Below are 19,026 nucleotides of genomic sequence, written 5' to 3' on the forward strand. Positions count from 1 at the left end.
TTTATAACAACATCTCTGAACAGGTTGGTTTGAAAAATTGATTAAATTACAAAAACAAACGCACACTCCGAGATGGGTCTGCAGAACTGTCTGTCCCAGGCTGGCAATAGCAATATAGCCAGAAGTAGTGGTTCCACTTTAGTTCAACAATAAATGATGTTCCTTTCAAGTCGAGCTTCCTGAGCTATCACAGTGCTCAAGATATTTTGTATGCTTTGTCATTCCTGCTTTCTTTCATTCCTAGTAAAAGTGACGTTATAATTTTCTTCAATGGTTAAACAAAGAAACAGCCTTTCAGCTCCTCCATATTGACAGATTTGGACTCAAGCTCAGTAACGTCTTAACAGAGAGGTGAGAGATGCACGAAACAAACACGAATACATAACATAGCACTGTCCTAACTGGAATTCTTGAAAAATGATTATCATGAGGTCAAAGTGCAACTTTACACGTGTATGGCACAAATCACATGCCAATTGCACCATTACAAAATACCTAGCAAAGGCAAATAGTTTCTCTGTGAAGTCTCCTACCATAGCAAGAGGTACAATCTTTGTAATGTCCCTCTGACTGACGTGCAGCTCTGACACAGCTTTGTCCTGGTCTATCTGTGAGGTCCTCCCGGGATATTCCACTTGCCACATGATTCGACGAGTCACTGACAGACTGCTGAAGTTATCCATTTCGAAGTCCATCTGCATGATCTCGTAAGAAGCACCATCAACTCTGTAAAGAAGATTGAATCATTAGGCCCTGAAATGATTTCTGATGAAATATCTTTGCATCAATAATAACAGATTGGCTTAGCACTTCAGAGTTGCCTTGCTGCAGTGTTTCCAAGGTCAAAAGTAAATGCAAAGGAACATTATTTTTTTCTTAGAATTTAATTTTTTCTAATGTTAATTACCTTTTGTCCCCCTTTTAGGTGCACCGAGTGAGTGGGACCACAGTAGAAGTAATGTACAACTGAGCACTCATTCAGTGGTACCGCTCCTGAATAGGCACATAAGTAATTTAAAAAATGAAGCTCATGTTGTTGATCTGTATGACTATTTGACTACAGAAGAGCCTGGTAAACTTTGGGAATGCTAGCTCCAAGCCTGACTAGGCCCTACAGATTGTTGTGTATGAGAACAATTAAAAGTCTTTTTTTGTGTGTATTGTGAGTGTAAGCCATCAGTAAAGAAAAAGTCTAGCCTGTTTATAAGAAAGCTGCAAAGTAGTTTACCAAGGTGCACACAACTTGCCTCACTGGCAAGGAAGCATGCCAGATGTCTGATATGAATAAAAGTGCTGCGCCAAGCAAAATAAATTACAACTACATCATTAATAAAAGTAGTAAAAGCAGAAAACTGTGGATGCTAGAAATCCAAAAAAAAACACAGAGAATGCTGGAGAAACTCAGCAGGTCTGGCAGCATCGATGGAGAGAGAAAGAGAATAAATGTTTCACGTCTGGTATGACTTTTCTTCAGAACAAACAAAATGAACAAAAATAACAGACGTTTGACAATGACAATGATGAATACCCAGGAAGACATGAATATTTTGCTTGCCTGTGCCAAAGGTACAATTACTTTATGAAGCAGAGTGGAGGACCTGTGCCATGTTGCTCCACACTGACTGCACACCCCCTTAAAGAAAGTGACCTCATCAATATTTACCCCTTAACAAACATCACTACAATAGATTATCTGGACATTGATATTTGAAGAACTCCGCCATGTGTAAATTGCCTGTTGCATTTCCTACATTACAACAGTAACTACATTTCCAAAGTGCTTTATTCACTATAAAATGTTTTGGGACATTCTCAGTTAGTGAATAGCACACTGCAAATTCCAGTCTTTAAATTACAAAGCAGTTTGATCTTCAAACATACAAAACACATTCTGTTTTTGTTTCACTGAATTAATTAAGCAATTAAAACTTTGCTAGAGAAATGTAAATCTTTCTCACCTAACAGATTCTATTGATAATACCTTCAATCTTCATGAAACGTGTTAAGCCATAATGGGATAGTTTTTCACCCTGACCACTCAGCCCTTGTCTGTCAATTGGAAAGACTACAAAGGAACCCCAGTGAGCTTACAAATCCCCCTAGTGTTTTATCCATTCATTTAAATTGGAAGAAAATCATCAAGTTTATTTAGAAACCCAAGATGATCCATTTAATTGCTTTTTTAGATGAATAAAATCCCAATGATGAAAAGCTGCAAAAATTCGCAGCTTTGATAAATGCAGTCATTCACAATAAACCACTCTTCATGACAAAAATATTTCACTTTAAAAGGATCTGAGCTTCAAATCACAACACAGACTTCAATTCAGCCACCACTTCTATGCTCTAGCGATTAAGAGATTTGGGATTGGAAGCACAAATTGCATGCTACAGTCATTATAGCTGGTCAACTAATCTGTGGCCAGTAACTGGGCTTTCTCCCTTTAAACATTAAGCCTGATGAGAAGCACAAGGATAAAGCAGTTTGACATCCAGGTAGGTCTCACAGATGGGGGGCACAAGGAATCATTGCCATCCAAACTGCAGAGCAGAGGTTAACTTCAACAGCTTTGTGTGCGCAACATGGATAGTAGCTGCTGGATGCTGGATAACAACATTATGTTTGCAACATGGACTTATAGGGAAAGCAGACTGCCGAACCCAAAACGAAAAAGAAATGCAGTTGGTTAGGAAATTCCAGCTGTTCACTGTTTATCAAGGAATTTGTGAAAGTGATGAATACTGCTAAGTAAACAGCTCAAGTTTGTGGTTATATAATTTACTAATAGTTTATGAAGTATTGACGCTACTGAATAAATGATGTTGGATTTATTAATACCCCAACCTGATGAAAGAAACAGAAAATAAGTTGAAAAACAGTCATTAATTAATCTTAATTAAATAATCTTGCTTTCCAAAGATGAGGTGTGAGTGCCTGCCATTGACACTAAGGAAGCATATGACCAAGTGTGTCATCAAAGAGCCTTGGCAACACTGCAGTCAATGGGAATCGGGGGGAACTCATCACTTGTTAGAGACAAATGTAGCAAGATGCAAGGTGGCTGAGATTAATGGAACCCAATCACCTTGGAAATCACTGCAGCGTCCTTAGGGTACTGTCCTAGTTGCAACCATCGTGTTTGTTTCATCAGATGTGGCTGACCTTGAGGGTGATACCAACTGATTATGACAGGATATAGGTCAGCTGTCAGCATGACCAGGCCAGTGACAGATGGAATTAATTGCAGATAATTGTGACGTGATGTATTTTGTAAGAAGAAAAAGGGACAGGTGGTTCGGACTAAATGGCTAAGTTCTAAGCAAATGTGCAGGGAAAGAGGTGCCTGAGAGTTCCCGTGCTTAGATGCTTCAAGGTAGTAGCACATACTGAGACAGTCATTGGCAGTTATAAAGCTTAGGCTTCACAAATTGAAGTACCCAATATAGAAGCATGGAATGGATGCCCAACCTGTACAAATCTCTAGTTAGGCCACAACTGGATTATTTAAGCAAATTCTGGTTATCACACCTGGGAAATGTGTATGAATTCTTGATAAGATACAGTGTAGTTTGACAAGTATAGTTCTATTAATGAGGAAATTTAGCTACAAAATTAGGTTGGAGAAGCTGTGTTGTTTGCCTTGGTTGATATAGAATGTGATATAGCTGAAGGAGATTACAGCCTGAGGGTTCATTCTGAATTCAGCAGCACTGAGTCAGGACCATTTCGAGCTGACCTAGGGGAAAACACCCCCCAGAGTTTGAACTTTCTTCCCTGGACCAGGGTTGGGTGGGTGAAAGTGGGAATCACGGTAAGCTATTCAGGAAAGAGCTTAGAGGCTATCATTTGTAGAGGTGGACTAAGTGAAAGACCAATCCTGGTGCATTGGCATTTATCATCAAAGCTCTGACAAAAAAAAGATTAAAACTAAAAAAAAAGGTGACCATCCCTCGCCCCTCATAGCTCCACCTCCCTATGCCCCAGCCATGTCAACTTACACAAACCCCATGGTCCCCACAAATGCTTAAAAGGCACCACGTGCAAATCATGCCATAGTATGATGTTTTTATCCACCTCCACGGTCCCCTATGCTCTGTGTGCCATATCAGACCCTTCTCACCAACCATGGTCCATCATACCTGGCAATGCTACTACTTTATACGGGATGAGAAGTGGGTGCTTATTGGTTGGGCTATTGTTGGCAAAGGAATACAGCAGGAACAGTTAACTGTCAATCTAGTTTTTCAGATGAGGCAGGTAGACTCTGATTGGTCAAGGTGATGCTATTGGAATGCAGACATGATTGCCAGTCTCCATTGTCCTTTTCCCATTGAAAATGGGAAATCTATGCACAGATTTCTCTTAACTACATTATCCTATGTGTTAATATAATATATAGCCTTTAGCACATGTAAATGCAAGACTCCATGAGTCACACTGATAATCTTAAATTGGTTTTCATTTTTAGCAGTGTCTGGATTGTTCAGTGAATGTTATCCTACAGCAGAATCAGATTTATCGTTGGGTGTGCTGTTCTGAGGCTTCAAATCACAGGCAGGTGAAATGTGATCAAGGGAAAAAACTTCAACTTCACATTGCTTTTAGCAATATTTAAATTCTACCACCAGGTAATTAATTATTTGCCAGTTCATGCTGATCAACTACCACCCTTTGCCTTTACATTTACCATGTCAGCTTACTGAATATTCACATGACCAGATACCGGGACCCATTTGATAAAAAATAAAGTTCTTATTATCTACTGATGAATTTATTTTTTTTTAAATCTTTCATTGGTTTTTTTTAGAAATCTATTTACTACATTTACTTTCCTTTGCCCCTTTAAGGCATGCTTTCCTCCATGGTTCAGAGCATTCAGTATAAAAGTTGACAAGTCATGTTGCAGCCATAGAAGAATTTTGTTAGACCACATTTGGTGAATTGTGTCCAAATCTGGTTGCCACACTATAGGAAGGATGTGCAAGCTTTGGAGAAGGTGCAGAAGAGTTTTACCAGGATGTTGCCTGGGATGGAATGTAATAGCTGTAAGGATACATGGGGCAAATGTGTGCTGTTTTCACCAGAGTGTCAGAGACTGAGGAGCATTTGACAGAACTGTATAAAATTATGAAAGTGAAAGATCGGGTGGATAGTCAGAGTCTTTTTCCCAAGATAGAAAAGTCAAATATTAAGGATATAGGGTTAAGGTGAAAGGGGGGTAAGTTTAAAGGAGATGTACAACATATTTTTTTCCTACATAGCAGTAGGTACCTGGAATGTGCTGTCAGTGGAGGTAATAGAAGCACATATGATAGGAATGCCTAAGAGGCATTTAGACAGACAGATGATATGGAAGGATACAGAGCATGTGCAGGTAGAAGGGATTCATTTAGAATGGAATCATGGTCAGGGCAAGCATATTGGGGCGAAGGGTCTGTTCCTGTGCTGTACTGATTTATGTTATAAAAACAAGCATAAAAACAAATGAATGTATAGTTGCAATTCATGATATTCACAATGAATGGAGATGATAGTTAAACTATGAACACACAGACATCCACTGCGATAATGAAAGGTTGTGAAATCAGTCATGTAACAATAATACTGTAGGAATAGCCACTAGGCCTACATCAATGGATAGAGTGACATATCCAGCACTAATTTCTAAAAACACTTCTGACACTTTTTTCAAATTGGATAGGGCAGAAATTTAATGCATGGACAGCTCAATATTTCTCATTACAGCATTCATGACAATTCAACAAGATTTCGAAATTTTCATTCACGTTCATGCCTAATTTTACCAATCCCAAAAAACATCTGACCCCAACATGGGGCCATATCCAGAAGGCTACCTTAGCTCTCCAAAGAATTTTAGCAGCTTCACACATTCTCTCACCGGGTCTCATGTGCACAATTCATACTTTAGATATGCCACTGGGGAACATTTGGATTTGACTGAAGCAGTTTCACTTCAACAGATACAGATACCTCCATAAACCACAGATGTGCAATTAAAACCCACGCTCATTCTCTCCAGCAGCATGCCCATTGCCACCACCCAGCCCCCACCCCATACCCTGCCTCATGTAAAACCCCATGCAGATCCCTGTGAAGTCTGGGAACAGGTCTTTTGGTTCGTGCTTCTGATGCTGCTTCCATCAAGACAGAGAGCCTCTCTGACCTCATGAATATTCAGGCCTTTAATAAGGTGAACCAGAAAAAAACTGTGTTCATGAGTTGATGGTACAAGAACTAGGAAACACAGATTTAAGATATTGTGCAGGGATTCAGGCAATGATACTAATCTGGACCCCACTACCTGACAGGAACATTAGAGCAGAAGTAGGTTATCCAGCTACAATACTTCAGATCTGGTCCTAATAAAGATCTATATTATTGCAGCCAGACATCTTTACCTCTTCACATTATTTCGATCTATCATTTTCTAGCCTACTCACCTAACCTGTCCTACACCTTTTGAAGCCTCCTTGCACCATTTCCACAGACTATGTTTCCAGCTAGTTTTAGGTCATCAGCACATTTGGAAACCTTACAGTCAAAGGTTAGCAGAAGTGTAACATTGGAGCAGAAGTAGGTCAAACAGCTATAATACTCATTCTGCAAGGCAGAATACTCTCCACTTGCCTGGATGAGTGCAGCTTCCACAACACTCAAGACATTTGACACCATCCAGGATAAAACAATCTCACATTTTGGATCCCATCCACAACCTTAAACATCCACTCCCTTTTCCACCAAAGCACAGTGGCAGCAGTATGTACCATTTACAAATTGTACATCTATAACTACCGAAGATCCTTTGGCATCATCTTCTAAACCCATGACCTTGAATACCAAGAACTACAAGGGAAGCAGATACATGGATGGACCACGACCATCAACATCCCCTCTAACACATGGACCATGATAGTCTTCTACTATATACATCAGCATTTCTCCATTTTCAGGGGATCAGGATTGTGGAACACCCTCCTGAAGAATATTGAAGAAGCACTTATGTCAGACAGACTGCAGTGATTCAAGTAAGCAGCTCGCCAACATCTATTTGAGACAATCAGGCCGTTAAATACTGGCCTTTCCAGTAGTGCTCATATGCCAAAAATGAATAGTTTAAAAAAAAGTAGGTAATCAATAAACAATAATTCCAGTCAGAAATAAAGTGTACATTATTAAATATCTATAAATATATGGCACATATATCTGAGTAGAACTATAGTTTATGTGTAGCGTGGCCAACTGACATTACAAAAGTTAATGTCTACCATTTATTAATGTTGCTACGTTGAGCCAAAGTCACTGAGCCACTGGCAACCCCAACTGAGTCCAACATCAGCAGACTCTTGCTCTCCATACGCCATTTGATTACATGCCAAATGACAAATCTGGAAGGAAGGCTTCATTAATAATTTGTAAACAAAGGAAACAATTAAAAAACAATTTGGGAATAGAAAGGAAGTATATCATTCTGAAATTACCTTCCATTTCAGTTACTCCCTTTTATATTTGAATTAACTTTGCATTCTCTAATAATTATTGGGACATGCCCAATCAAACACTCAAATAGTGGTCAGGAAACATACTTTTGTTAATTCAAGCAAGATTCAAAGCAGAACTCCATAAAAAGTTACTGAATTGGAAATAACCTTGTTATTATAACCTTGTTATACTCTCATTATTATTTCTTAAAACTATGGAAAATATATACCATACATAAATAAGTTCCCCAAATAACTGTATTAGAACCTTCAGATAATTCTCCTGAAATATTCCTACAAAATGTATTGAGGCATTATTATGCTGATATCCAAAAGTGTATCAGGGTGCAACTATTCTGATCATAGAAGCGGAGAAAATAGGAGCAGACCATTCACCCCTTCAAACCTGCTCCACCATTCAATGTAATCACGGCTGATCATCCAACTCAGTGCCCTGTTCCAACTTTCATCCCATACTTTTGATCCCATTAACCCTAACAACAGTATCTCTGGTTACTGAAAGCCATGTGTTGTGATATCACAGGTCCATTTATTCAAGAAAAGGGACCCTCATTTACTTGGTGAGTTCACAGATCTACCACCACAACTCTGGTGGGAATCTTATGGAACTCACCTGAAAAATGGCAGTGGCCTAGTTCTGCAAGGTCCTCGCTGTCTGTTGGAGTTTCAAGTATCCGGCAGGCATGGCCAAGTTGTAATGTACATCAAAAGTAGCAAAAATGTAATGAGGCACTTCAGAATGAAACATGTTACACAAAGAAATTAATATCAATTGTAATATTTGTAGTTTGAAATATCTTGCTCTTTGGCTTCATTTCTAATATGGTATGATTTACTAAATATGAAGACTGCTACAACTGGAAAAGGTGACTTTTCTTGCCATTTCTGTAATGTTTATGTTGAAATGTTTTTGTTTGGAAAATTTATGAATAAGCTGCCTTTTTGGAAAGAAAGATCATGGAAAGATTGGAAGTTTTCACCAAGGGTCAATCTGGATGGGGATGGTGACTCATTATCCTTGATATTCCCATTTCCTCAAATCCATAGTACAATGATCTGACCTTTTTTAATCCAGCCAACCAAGGGAGAAGATGTGTAATGACCTATATATATGGGTTTGTGAGATCTAATGAAGGATCCAAGTAACAGGATCAGTCTAGATCCAAAAATAGAAGTTACTAGAAAAGCCCAGCAGGTCTGGCAGCATCTGTAGAGAGAAATCAGAGTTAACGTTCTGAGTCGAGTGACCCTTCCTCAGAACAGACTAGGTCCCATTGCCTGACAATAAAACAGAGAACTGTTGATACTAGAAATCTGAAAGAAAAACTGAAAAAAAGTTCCGAAGAAAGGTCACTGGACTCGAAACATTGACTTGTTTCTTTCTCCTTCAATGCTGCTAGGTCTGCTGTGTTTCTCAAGAAAATTCAGGCTTTGTTTTAGATCACACTGCCACCTGACACCCACCAAAAATAAAATGAAATATTTTTTCTTGTACATTGAGACTCTTACACAGGGCGAGAGCATTGGCTGGAATAGAATTGGGGTGGAGAGGAAAAGGTATATGGGAATGTTCCGGCAAGTGCCAAACTTCCCAGTTAAATAGCATTAGGTAAGTTCATAAATAAAACCCTAGTAGAGCGGGCATATAACAACAAAAAAAACCCCAAAGAACTATGGATACTGGAAATCAGAAACAAAACCAGAAACTTCTGTTCTGAAGAAGAGTCACTGGACCAAAAACATTAATGGGTTCAATTCCAGCCTCAGGCGACTGTCTGTGCGGAGTTTGCACATTCTCCCCGTGTCTACGTGGGTTTCCTCCAGGTGCTCCGGTTTCCTCCCACAGTCCAAAGATGTGCAGGCTGGGCGGATTGGCCATGCTCAATTGCCCGTAGTGTTCAGGGATGTGTAGATTAGGTGGGTTATAGAGGGATAGGTCTGGGTGGGATGCTCTGAGGGTCAGTGTGGACTTGTTGGGCTGAAGGGCCTGTTTTCACACTGTAAGGATTCTACCTAATAAAAGATGCTGCCAGATCTACTGCGTTTTTCAAGAAATTTCTCTTTTTGTTGGGTGTATGTCAGCCCTGTGCAAGTAAGGTGGCAACTCCCTTAGTCATAGTTGGAAGGCAGCTGTGGGTGCAGGTTGATGATGCAGCTGCACAACAGAACCAGGACAAAACCATCCCTCGGGATGTCTTGCAGCTATTTAGCAGGTTGACTGGTTCAGAGGTTTCAGTGGTGTTCTGTATTCTATATTTACAGAAACAGAACATTTTGAATAAGATCATTTCAAAAGCATTGAATTATAATGCAAGGTGAACACTGTACATAACTATAAAGCAGGGATTGCAGAAAACATTTCAAATTAGATGTTAACTTTAACACGCTGCTGAACCCTTTGAAACTATAATCTTGTGATGACTATTTCTCTTTGCCACGTGAAGCATTTGAGAAGTTATTTTTAGGGTTAATGGTGTAACTTTAGTTAAGATGATAGCATAACAACAGGTGCTTAATAGTTTGATGAAACTTTCAACAGAATGTAATCGTCAAATCAAACTTGACAAGCAATTTAAGTCATTGCTGTGACTAACTGTCTCTCCGCATGTTCAGGGTACTATTTGTTTTTTTTTGAATCTCTGCCTTTTTTTAACAATTCACTGAATTATTTGGGATTGGGCTAAGTCCAATATATACCAACTACATAATGATACAAGAACTGATTAAACTCTAATTAAGCCCCCTGTATGGACATCACAGGCTACAATTAGATCCATTCATGAACACTGCTGTTATATTTATTTCAACTGTTGTTCCCGATCACCACAGAACAATCCTATTTTGAGAAGAACAGCTGCTAGAAGGCACTGCAGACTGAAAACAAAAATCAGGTTGACTTCATTCAAAGGTCAATGAGGATTAGACATCAGCTTGGGTTTACATGGCTGTATGTATATAGGTATTCTCTTTTGTCCTGTTCTTAATTTCCAACTATATATTCACATCGGCTCAATCAGAACTCTTTGTCAGGCCTTTGTTAACTCAAGCCTTAACCAACTCCCACCTACCACTCTCTTTCAGCTAAATGATTGTCCTTCAGCTGAATTAAAACTCTCTGCCCGTATCATACCTGATGCCAAATCCGTTTCAACATCATCCCTTTGTCTGCTGATCTACATACAGCAGAATATTAGATTGGTTGGAGTGACTGGGCTAAGGCGGGATTTGTGACAGAATCAGACAAGGAGTTGCATCAGTCTTCAAGAGAGAGGAAACAGGTAGCATCCAGAAAATGGCTGCAAATCAGGAACTGAAAGGGAGGGAGAAGCTCAAGGAAATTCCAACAACTGGGGAAATAGCACAGATTTAGTTGTTGCAGCTCCAAACTGACAAGTCCCAGACCTGAAGGAAGTCTCCTGGGGTCTGAAAAGAAGTAGCTAGTGAAATAGCTGTTGCTGAAGTAAAAGAAAAGAACTGCCGATGCTGGAAATCTGAAACAAAGTGAGAAAATGCTAGAGAAACTCATCAAGTCTGACAGCATTTATCGAGTGAAAAACAGAGCTAACCTATCGCCAGCAATATACAGCCACTGGACTCAAAATATTAAGTCTGTTTTTCTCTCTGCATCTAGTCCCAGACCTACTGAGATTCTTCAGCAGTTCCCATTTTCATTTGAAATAATTGATGTGCTGGTTCTAATTTTCTAAAATTCATTAGATTCAGGGAAATTTCCTTTAGTTTGAAAAGTGAATAATGTAACTAATATATTCAAAAAGGGAGGAAAGCAGAAAGCAGGAAATTGCAGGCCAATCATCTGCCTCTGGGGAAATGTTAGAACCAATTTTTAAGGCATTTTGACAGGCCACTTGGTTATAGATTCATAAAATCATAGAACAAAAGATTGCAGAAGAGACCCTTTGATCCATTGAGTCTTCACTGATATGTGAGGAACACCTGAACTTCGACTTAACCCCATTTACTAGCACTTGGCCTGCAGCCTTGAATATTATGATGAACCGAGTTCTCATCCAGGTACTTTATAAAGGACGTGAGGCAACTCACCTCTACACCATCCCAGGCAGCACAATTCTAGCCCGTCACCACCTTCTGGATAAAAAAGATTTTCCCTCATTTGCCCCTCTGAAACCTCCTGCACCTTACCCTGAACCTGTGTCCCCTCATTACTGACCCGTCAACTAAGGGGAATATCTACAGTCAAGGCAACTAAGCAGAGCTTATGGTTCTGTCAAAGAAAAATTATGTTTAACACATTTATTGGAGTTCTCGGAAGTAGTAATTTGAGCTGTATTTAAAGGGGAACCATTGGATGTTTAGTATTTAAATTTTCCAAAGGCATTTGAAAGATGCCACATCCAAGATCACTGCAGACAATTAAAGCTCGTGGTGTACGGGTTGACAATGTTGGCATCTTTAGAAGGCTGGCTTGCTAACAGGAGTAAAGGAGTCTTTTGTAAACTGGCAGGATGTCACGAATGATGTGCCACAGGGGTTGGTGCTGGGTCTTCAAAAATTTGCTGGTGAATTAGAGAAAAGTAGGGAAGTGAGTTCTGAAGAGAACATAAGGAGCTTAAAAAGGGGTATAGATGGACTAAATAAGTGGGGAAAGAGCTGGCAAATGGAGTATGCTAGGAAATGGTCTAGTCGTATTATCGCTGGACTGTTAATCCAGAGACCCAGAAAACATTCTGGGGATCCGGGTACAAATCCCAGCACTGCACTTAGTGGAATTTAAATTCAACAACTATCTAATGATGACTGTGAATCCATTGTCAACTGTCAGGAAAAACCCATCTGGTTCACTTTAAGGAAGGAAACTGCTGTCCTTGCCTGGTCTGGCCTACATGTGATTCCAGACCCATAGCAATGTGAAATAAAAACCAAAAGAACTGCAGATGTTGTAAGTCAAGAACAAAAACGGAAGTTGCTGGAAAAGCTCTCAGAAAAATCTGAGTTAATGTTTTGGGTCTGGTGACTCTTCCTCAGAACAGTTCCGAACCCGAAACGTTAACTCAGATTTTTCTTCACAGATGCTGCCAGATGTGCTAAGTGTTTCCAGCACTTTTTGTTTTTGTTCCACAGCAATGTGGTTGACTCTTAAGTGCCCTCCAGGCAGTTAGGGATGGGCAATAAATGCTGCCAGGGCAGCAACACCCTCATCCTGTGAATGAATATAGATAAAGAATAAATGTAGAACAGTGTGAAATTGTCCATTTTGGCCGAAAGAATAATAAACATAAGAAATAGGAGCAGGAGTAGAGCCTTCTCTGCCATTCAATACCGTTATGGTTGATCATTTCATGGACTCAGCTCCAATTACCTACCCAATCACATAACACTTAATTCGTTTACTGTTCAAACATTCAACAAGGTAGCCTCAACTGCTTCACTGGGCAGGGAATTCCATAGATTCACAACCCTTTGTGTGAAGAAGTTCCTCTTCAACTCATTTCTAAACCTGGCGCACCTTATTTTGAGACTATCTCCCCTAGTTCTAAACAGTGAAAGGTTGAAGAACTTGAAGACAGAGAGAAATCAGAGTGTCTTAGTGCTTGAATTACAGAAAGTTAGTATACAAGTATAGCAATTAACCAGAAAAGTTAATAGAATGTTATAGTTCATTGTGAGGAGAATTGCAAGGATAAGGGAGTAATGCTTCAGTTACACATGACATTGGTGAGACCACATATAGAGTATTGTGTACAGTACTGATCATTGTACTTACGGAAGGATACAGGTGCATTGAAATCAATTCAGAGGATGTTTCCCAGATTAATACCCGGAATAAGCAGATTGCCTTATAAGGAAGGGCTAGGCAGGCTAGATCAGGATCATCTGGAGTTAGAAGACTCAAGAGGTGACTTAATTGAAACATATAAGATCCTGAGGGGACTTGACCAGTGGGTGTTGAAGGGATGTTTCCACTTGTGAGGAAATCTAAAACAAGGGGTCATAGTTTTTAAACAAGGTGTCCATTTAAAACAGAGATGAGGAAACAATTTTTCTCTAAGAAGGATGAGAGTCGTTAGAATTTCCGTTGTCAAAAGGCAGAGGTTGCAAAATCTTTAAATATCTTTATGGCAGAGATAGATGGATTCTTGATTATCATGGGAATGACAGATTATTGGGGATATGCAGATATGTAGAATCAAGGTTAAAATCAGAACAGCCATGAATGGTGGAGCAGGCTCAAAGAGTTGAGTAGCCTATTCTTGTTCCTTGATCAAATGTATGTTCTTATGGAGTCAATATGCTGTGGATAGAATGGTGGTATTTACAGCACACTTCAGGAAAACCAAAGAGTTATTATGAGAGAAGAGCATAATTCTCTTTCGGATGATGACTCGTCTGCTGTGCAATTCCACCACTTTCTGTTTTCATTAGTTTATTTTCATACCATTTCACACAGCCTTCATCAACATCAAAACTAACTTCAACTCTACTTATTTGTCCTCGCCTTTTCTGGTCTTCCGGTGAACTGAGTTGAATTATTGTCACAAACAGTTCATTGATCTTTTTAATTGTTACAGTTGTATGTATTACCATGCTCCACTGCAGATTCAGGTCTTGTTCACTGCATTTGAAATCTATTACATATTTAATTAGCATTTGTCATGGATGGCAGCCCACTGGTTCAGTTCCTAAAGCTTCAGTTCTTAAAACAAAGCAAGCTAAAGAATTAAATTCATTCATCAACGAACGGTATAGAACAAGTCAACACCCAGTTGCCATGACGTTTGCCTGACTCAAAACACTGCATTAAAATGGGAGGAATTTTGGCTGATCCCTTTGTTATTCCCAGTTAATTATGTAACTTCTCTCACAACCTTAAAGGTTCGAAAGAAATAAGTAATATAAAACAGAGGGACATCTAAATTTCAGGTACATTCATGTAAATGTCTAATTTGACTAAATGATAACATGACTTCTCAACTCTCTTATGAATGTTCCAATAAATTGACATTGCAAAATTCCACAAACAATGTCCATTTTCCTGTTGCACCTTTCATCAAATCTCCTGCTGCATTTTCCTTTGAGCCTATTATAACTAACATAGGTTGGAATTCGAATGAGCAGCGGTCTTAAATTTTCAATTTTTTTTAACAATCTTTTCTGTGCATGGAAGTTTGCTCAGAAGCACATTATTCACAGAATGTGAGCAAGAAAGAAACAGGTCAGTCAGCCCATATGTTTTCTGCAAGTGAAACATTGTTCATCTCAATCCCCGGCATTTTCCACAAAGCCATGCCTTTCAGGTTTTTATTCTATTTCCTTTTGACAGCCGTGATGGAATCTGCTTCCTTCATCTTGTCAGATCCTGACAACTCACTGTGTCAAAAATGTTTTGTCCAAAAATCAGTTATGCTTTTTTTGCCAATTTCTTTAAATTGGTGTCCTCTCATCCTCAATTCTTCCACCAATGCCAACAGTTTCCCTGTGCCCACATAACTCATGATGTTAGAACATAGAACATAGAACAGTACAGCACAGAACAAGCCCTTCGGCCCATGATGTTGCGCCAAACTTTTACCCTAAATCTAAGATCTAGCTAACCTCCACCACTACCTAATACTATCATCCACATGCCTACCACTCCCTGAGTATGCCCCTACCACTCTCTGAGTAAAGAACCTACCTCTGATGTCTCCCCAATATCTACCTCCTTTCACTTTAAAACTATGTCTCCTCGTAACAGCTATCTCCACTCTATCTATACCTCTGATCATTTTGTACACCTCTATTAAGTCACCTCTCATCCGTCATCGCTCTAAAGAGAAAAGCCCTAGCTCTCTCAACCTTTCCTCATAAGACCCTCCCTCCATTCTAGGTAACATCCTGGTAAACCTCCTCTGCACCTTTTCCAAAACTTTTACATCTTTCCTAAAATGAGGTGACCAGAGCTGGACACAATACTCCAGATGTGGCCGAACCAGGCTTTTGTATAGCTGGAGCATAACTTCACGGCTCTTGAATTTAATCTCTCTATTAATGAAAATTAACACATCATACACCTTCTTAACAACTCTATCCACCTGGGTGGCAGCTCTCAGGGAACTATGAACATGAACTCCAAGTTCCCTCTGCTCTTCCACACTGCCAAGAATATTTCCATTAACCCTGTATCCTGCTTTCAAGTTTGTCCTTCCAAAATGAATCACCTCATACTTTTCAGGATTAAACTCCACCAGCCACTTCTCAGCCTAGCTCTGCAGTCTATCAATGTCCCTTTGTAACCTAGAACAGCCCTCCTCACTGCCCACAACGTGACCCACCTTCGTATCGTCCACGAACTTACTAACCCACCCTTCCACTCCTTCATCCAAATCATTTACATAAATCACAAATAGAAGAGGACCTGGAATAGATCCTTGTAGTACAGAAACGGATGGATTGAGTTCAGCTTTCAGAGCTTCTATACTTAAACTTCCTACTGACCCACAATCCACCCATTGTTGGAGAAGACTGTGATAAAATGACCCTTTACATTTCAGGCTGACCTGTCATCACAATGTCAGAGATTAATAACCAAAATCTTCCAGTTTCAACAAGAGTCCATTAACCTGCATCAATAATTTCTCTCTTCACCAGTACTACTTCATCTGACAAGGGATTTCCACACATTTCCTGTTTTTATTTCAGATTGCTTGCATCAGCAGCATTTTAGTTTAGTTTTCTTTTTTCTTGAGGTGCAGGATAATTGTGCAAAATCAAAGTGTGGTGCCTTTGGCAGGAAGCTTTCCGTTTGAAAGCATTTTGACCACCCGTTCAATTGAACTGGATAGTACAGAGATTACTGAAGGGAAAACATAACACAAGACAGTAAGCGTTATTGTTGAGTGACAGCATGAAAAGGCAGCACGAGTTCAGCTGCACAGCATTATTTCTATTGCCTGAAATGAAGCTGCTTATCTAATATTTGGTAAAATAGGTGACAGACCTCATACCGACTGCAATGAATATCTACTCCAAAAAGTCTGCTTCCAAAATAAAATCAAGATGTTTTCTTCCAATGATTCAATGTTTTATGACGCAAAGAACCTAATTATTCCGTGAGCTATCAAAATCACATCTCCTTTCCTGCCTTTTTCTATCACCAGCTAATTTTGGACTTATTGAGAGGTAGGAAGTTGATCAGAAAGATTAAGTGGGAACACATATACCATATAACACTATCCACTGACGACAGACACAAGGGTGAATTCTCATTCCTGAGTTCGGCACACAGAGTTGAGGGGGCAGCTGCAGGGGCTTATAAGCTTCACCTGAATGCCCAGGGATTTCATCCTAGTTATAATAAGAGATATTAAAATTTTTAAAAAGCCACAATTCTCCCCCTCACACATTTCCAATTACCTATTCATGTAAACATATGCCATCTCACTGACTCAAGTAGATTTACATATTTCTCTCAAATGTCCAAGGCCCACAAATCATGTTTTGGAAATCCCAGTATTAAATATTCTTCTAAATGAAGGCAGCTACACTTTTGAATACATTGTTGCTCCAATGAACTGTGGGTGTGTGAAATATCTCCTATACCCATTCCCTGCTCTGAAGAAAATGGAAAGTCACTGAGGCAAAATTTCTAGCTGCAAGCTCTTCTCAGTCTTTCATCTCAGCGAGAAAACTGATTTTAGTCAATGGTGCTATCCATAAACTTGCCCTGGTTGTATTCTGAGATTATTAAGAGGGGTTCAAGTATAATATTTTTCAACGTTCTGTTCTGCAAAATCCTCACAGAAATGGCATAAGTAATAATTTTAAGCTAGGTTTGTGACATCACTGCCAATCGAGGAATGTCTATGGAAATGCCAGCTGGAGGTGTTTTAAGGGAAATTTTGTTTTGTAATTATACTCTCACAGGCACACAGAAAGTTAGTCAGGATGGGTAGCATAGTTTAGGAAAGTTAAGATGATTCATAAATCTGTTTCTTGACACTTTTAGAAATTCTAATATTCCATCTTTGAATCAAATATTCTTTGGTCTCTTTTGTTACAAAATTCAGATTTAGAATTAGCTTCACATGGATTCCTCATGATGAAAAGAGCTTACATTCTAAGCACAAGACAAGTCACATGTCTTCAATAAAACAAGGCAGAGGTCATTGAACCATCAAAAGTGCTCCATTATGCTACCATGTGAAGTAGTGCAGCATATATTAAGTGCTCAAAAAAGATCTTTTCCTGGTCCAGTGAGGAATCGTACCCGACCCCCAAAGACTGGATGTGTTTCACCAAATTTCAGTCAAGGATATGTTCTTCCTGTTTGTCAATAATCAGGTGTTGAATTAAAGTAAAAATTCTAATTTCTGTTTAATTTTCCTTACAGCAATCTGATCCATTTGGTATAAAATGATATCCTTATAAGGTAAAGATAAGATGACACCCAATTCTAAACTATTGTGTCTCTTTTGAATTATTTTATAAAGACTGATGTACAGCTCATAAATGTGGAATGTACAAATCAGTTCTCTGCACATTAGATTGCCAGTCTATTACTTTCAATAACCTAACCATTGTAAACATTTTTGATATTTGTATGTTAACTAAACAGGGGAATTGGTCAATTTAAATTAATTGGACAATACTATCATGTTTTCAATGACTTAATTATGCTGAAAGGTTGTAGCTTTTTAAATTTGATTTTCTCATTGCATGTTCCACATCCCATTTTCTTTTGAGACTTTGGCTTCTAAAGACATTTTGTTCCTGGGACTGTAGTGTCTTGGTACAAATCATCGTAGCTTGTGGTTGGGGTAGATTACAGCCACCAATCCTTCTTTTTAAATCAATATTTAATGTAACCTGTTTAGACATGTCATGACACATCTCTGTGGCAGGTGGCATTTGAACCTGGACCTTCTAGCCCAGCAGTAGGGACATTATCACCATGAATATCCCCTAATCCTCCTTTATAAACTGAGTCAAAAGGCATATAATAATTAAGTGGTACAGGATAAAGCATTATTAAATCTTAATGAGTGGAGACATTTGTCTTACACAAGATGTTGATAGTTACAAGATAGCAACAGATTCATGTTACATTGACTAATCAGACATAATAACAAAGACTTTGAAGAGCTGGAGGTGACAATCTATCTCCATCAGAATTTTTTGCTAGAATGCATCTTTCCCATCTAAAGACTATGCAGCATCATCAGAATAGGTGGAATTTAATGCAGCTTCAATATTACCGCTTTCACAACTACTAATTTATACAATAAATCCTGCCAAATTTTTCCCCCCACATTTAACATGATGTACTTTGTATTATATACCTGAATATAAGAGAAGAAATGTACTGTTAAAGCTGTATAAGGTGCTCGTCAGACTGCATTTGCAGTATAGTGAGCAGTTTTGGGCCCCAATTCTAAGGAAGGATGTTTTGTCATTGGAGGGGGTCCAGAGGAGGTTTACAAGAACAACCTCTGGAATGAAGAGTTTGTCATACGGAGGAACGGTTGAGGACTCTGGGTCTGTACTTGA

General features: G+C 39.1%; 1 protein-coding gene across 3 annotated transcripts in view; it reads right to left on the minus strand.

Moving 5' to 3' along the window:
• The window catches only part of LOC125464333 (transmembrane protein 132C-like), a 932,328-nt gene that overhangs the window by 334,455 nt on the left and 578,847 nt on the right, over positions 1-19,026 (minus strand). For all 3 annotated transcript variants that reach the window (XM_059655067.1, XM_048556641.2, XM_059655068.1), the window contains one exon: positions 534-726. In XM_059655067.1, the coding sequence (XP_059511050.1) occupies positions 534-726 (193 nt within the window). The remainder of the gene's footprint in view (positions 1-533; positions 727-19,026) is intronic.

The sequence above is a fragment of the Stegostoma tigrinum genome, chromosome 26, assembly GCF_030684315.1.
Source record: "Stegostoma tigrinum isolate sSteTig4 chromosome 26, sSteTig4.hap1, whole genome shotgun sequence".
NCBI lineage: Eukaryota > Metazoa > Chordata > Chondrichthyes > Orectolobiformes > Stegostomatidae > Stegostoma > Stegostoma tigrinum.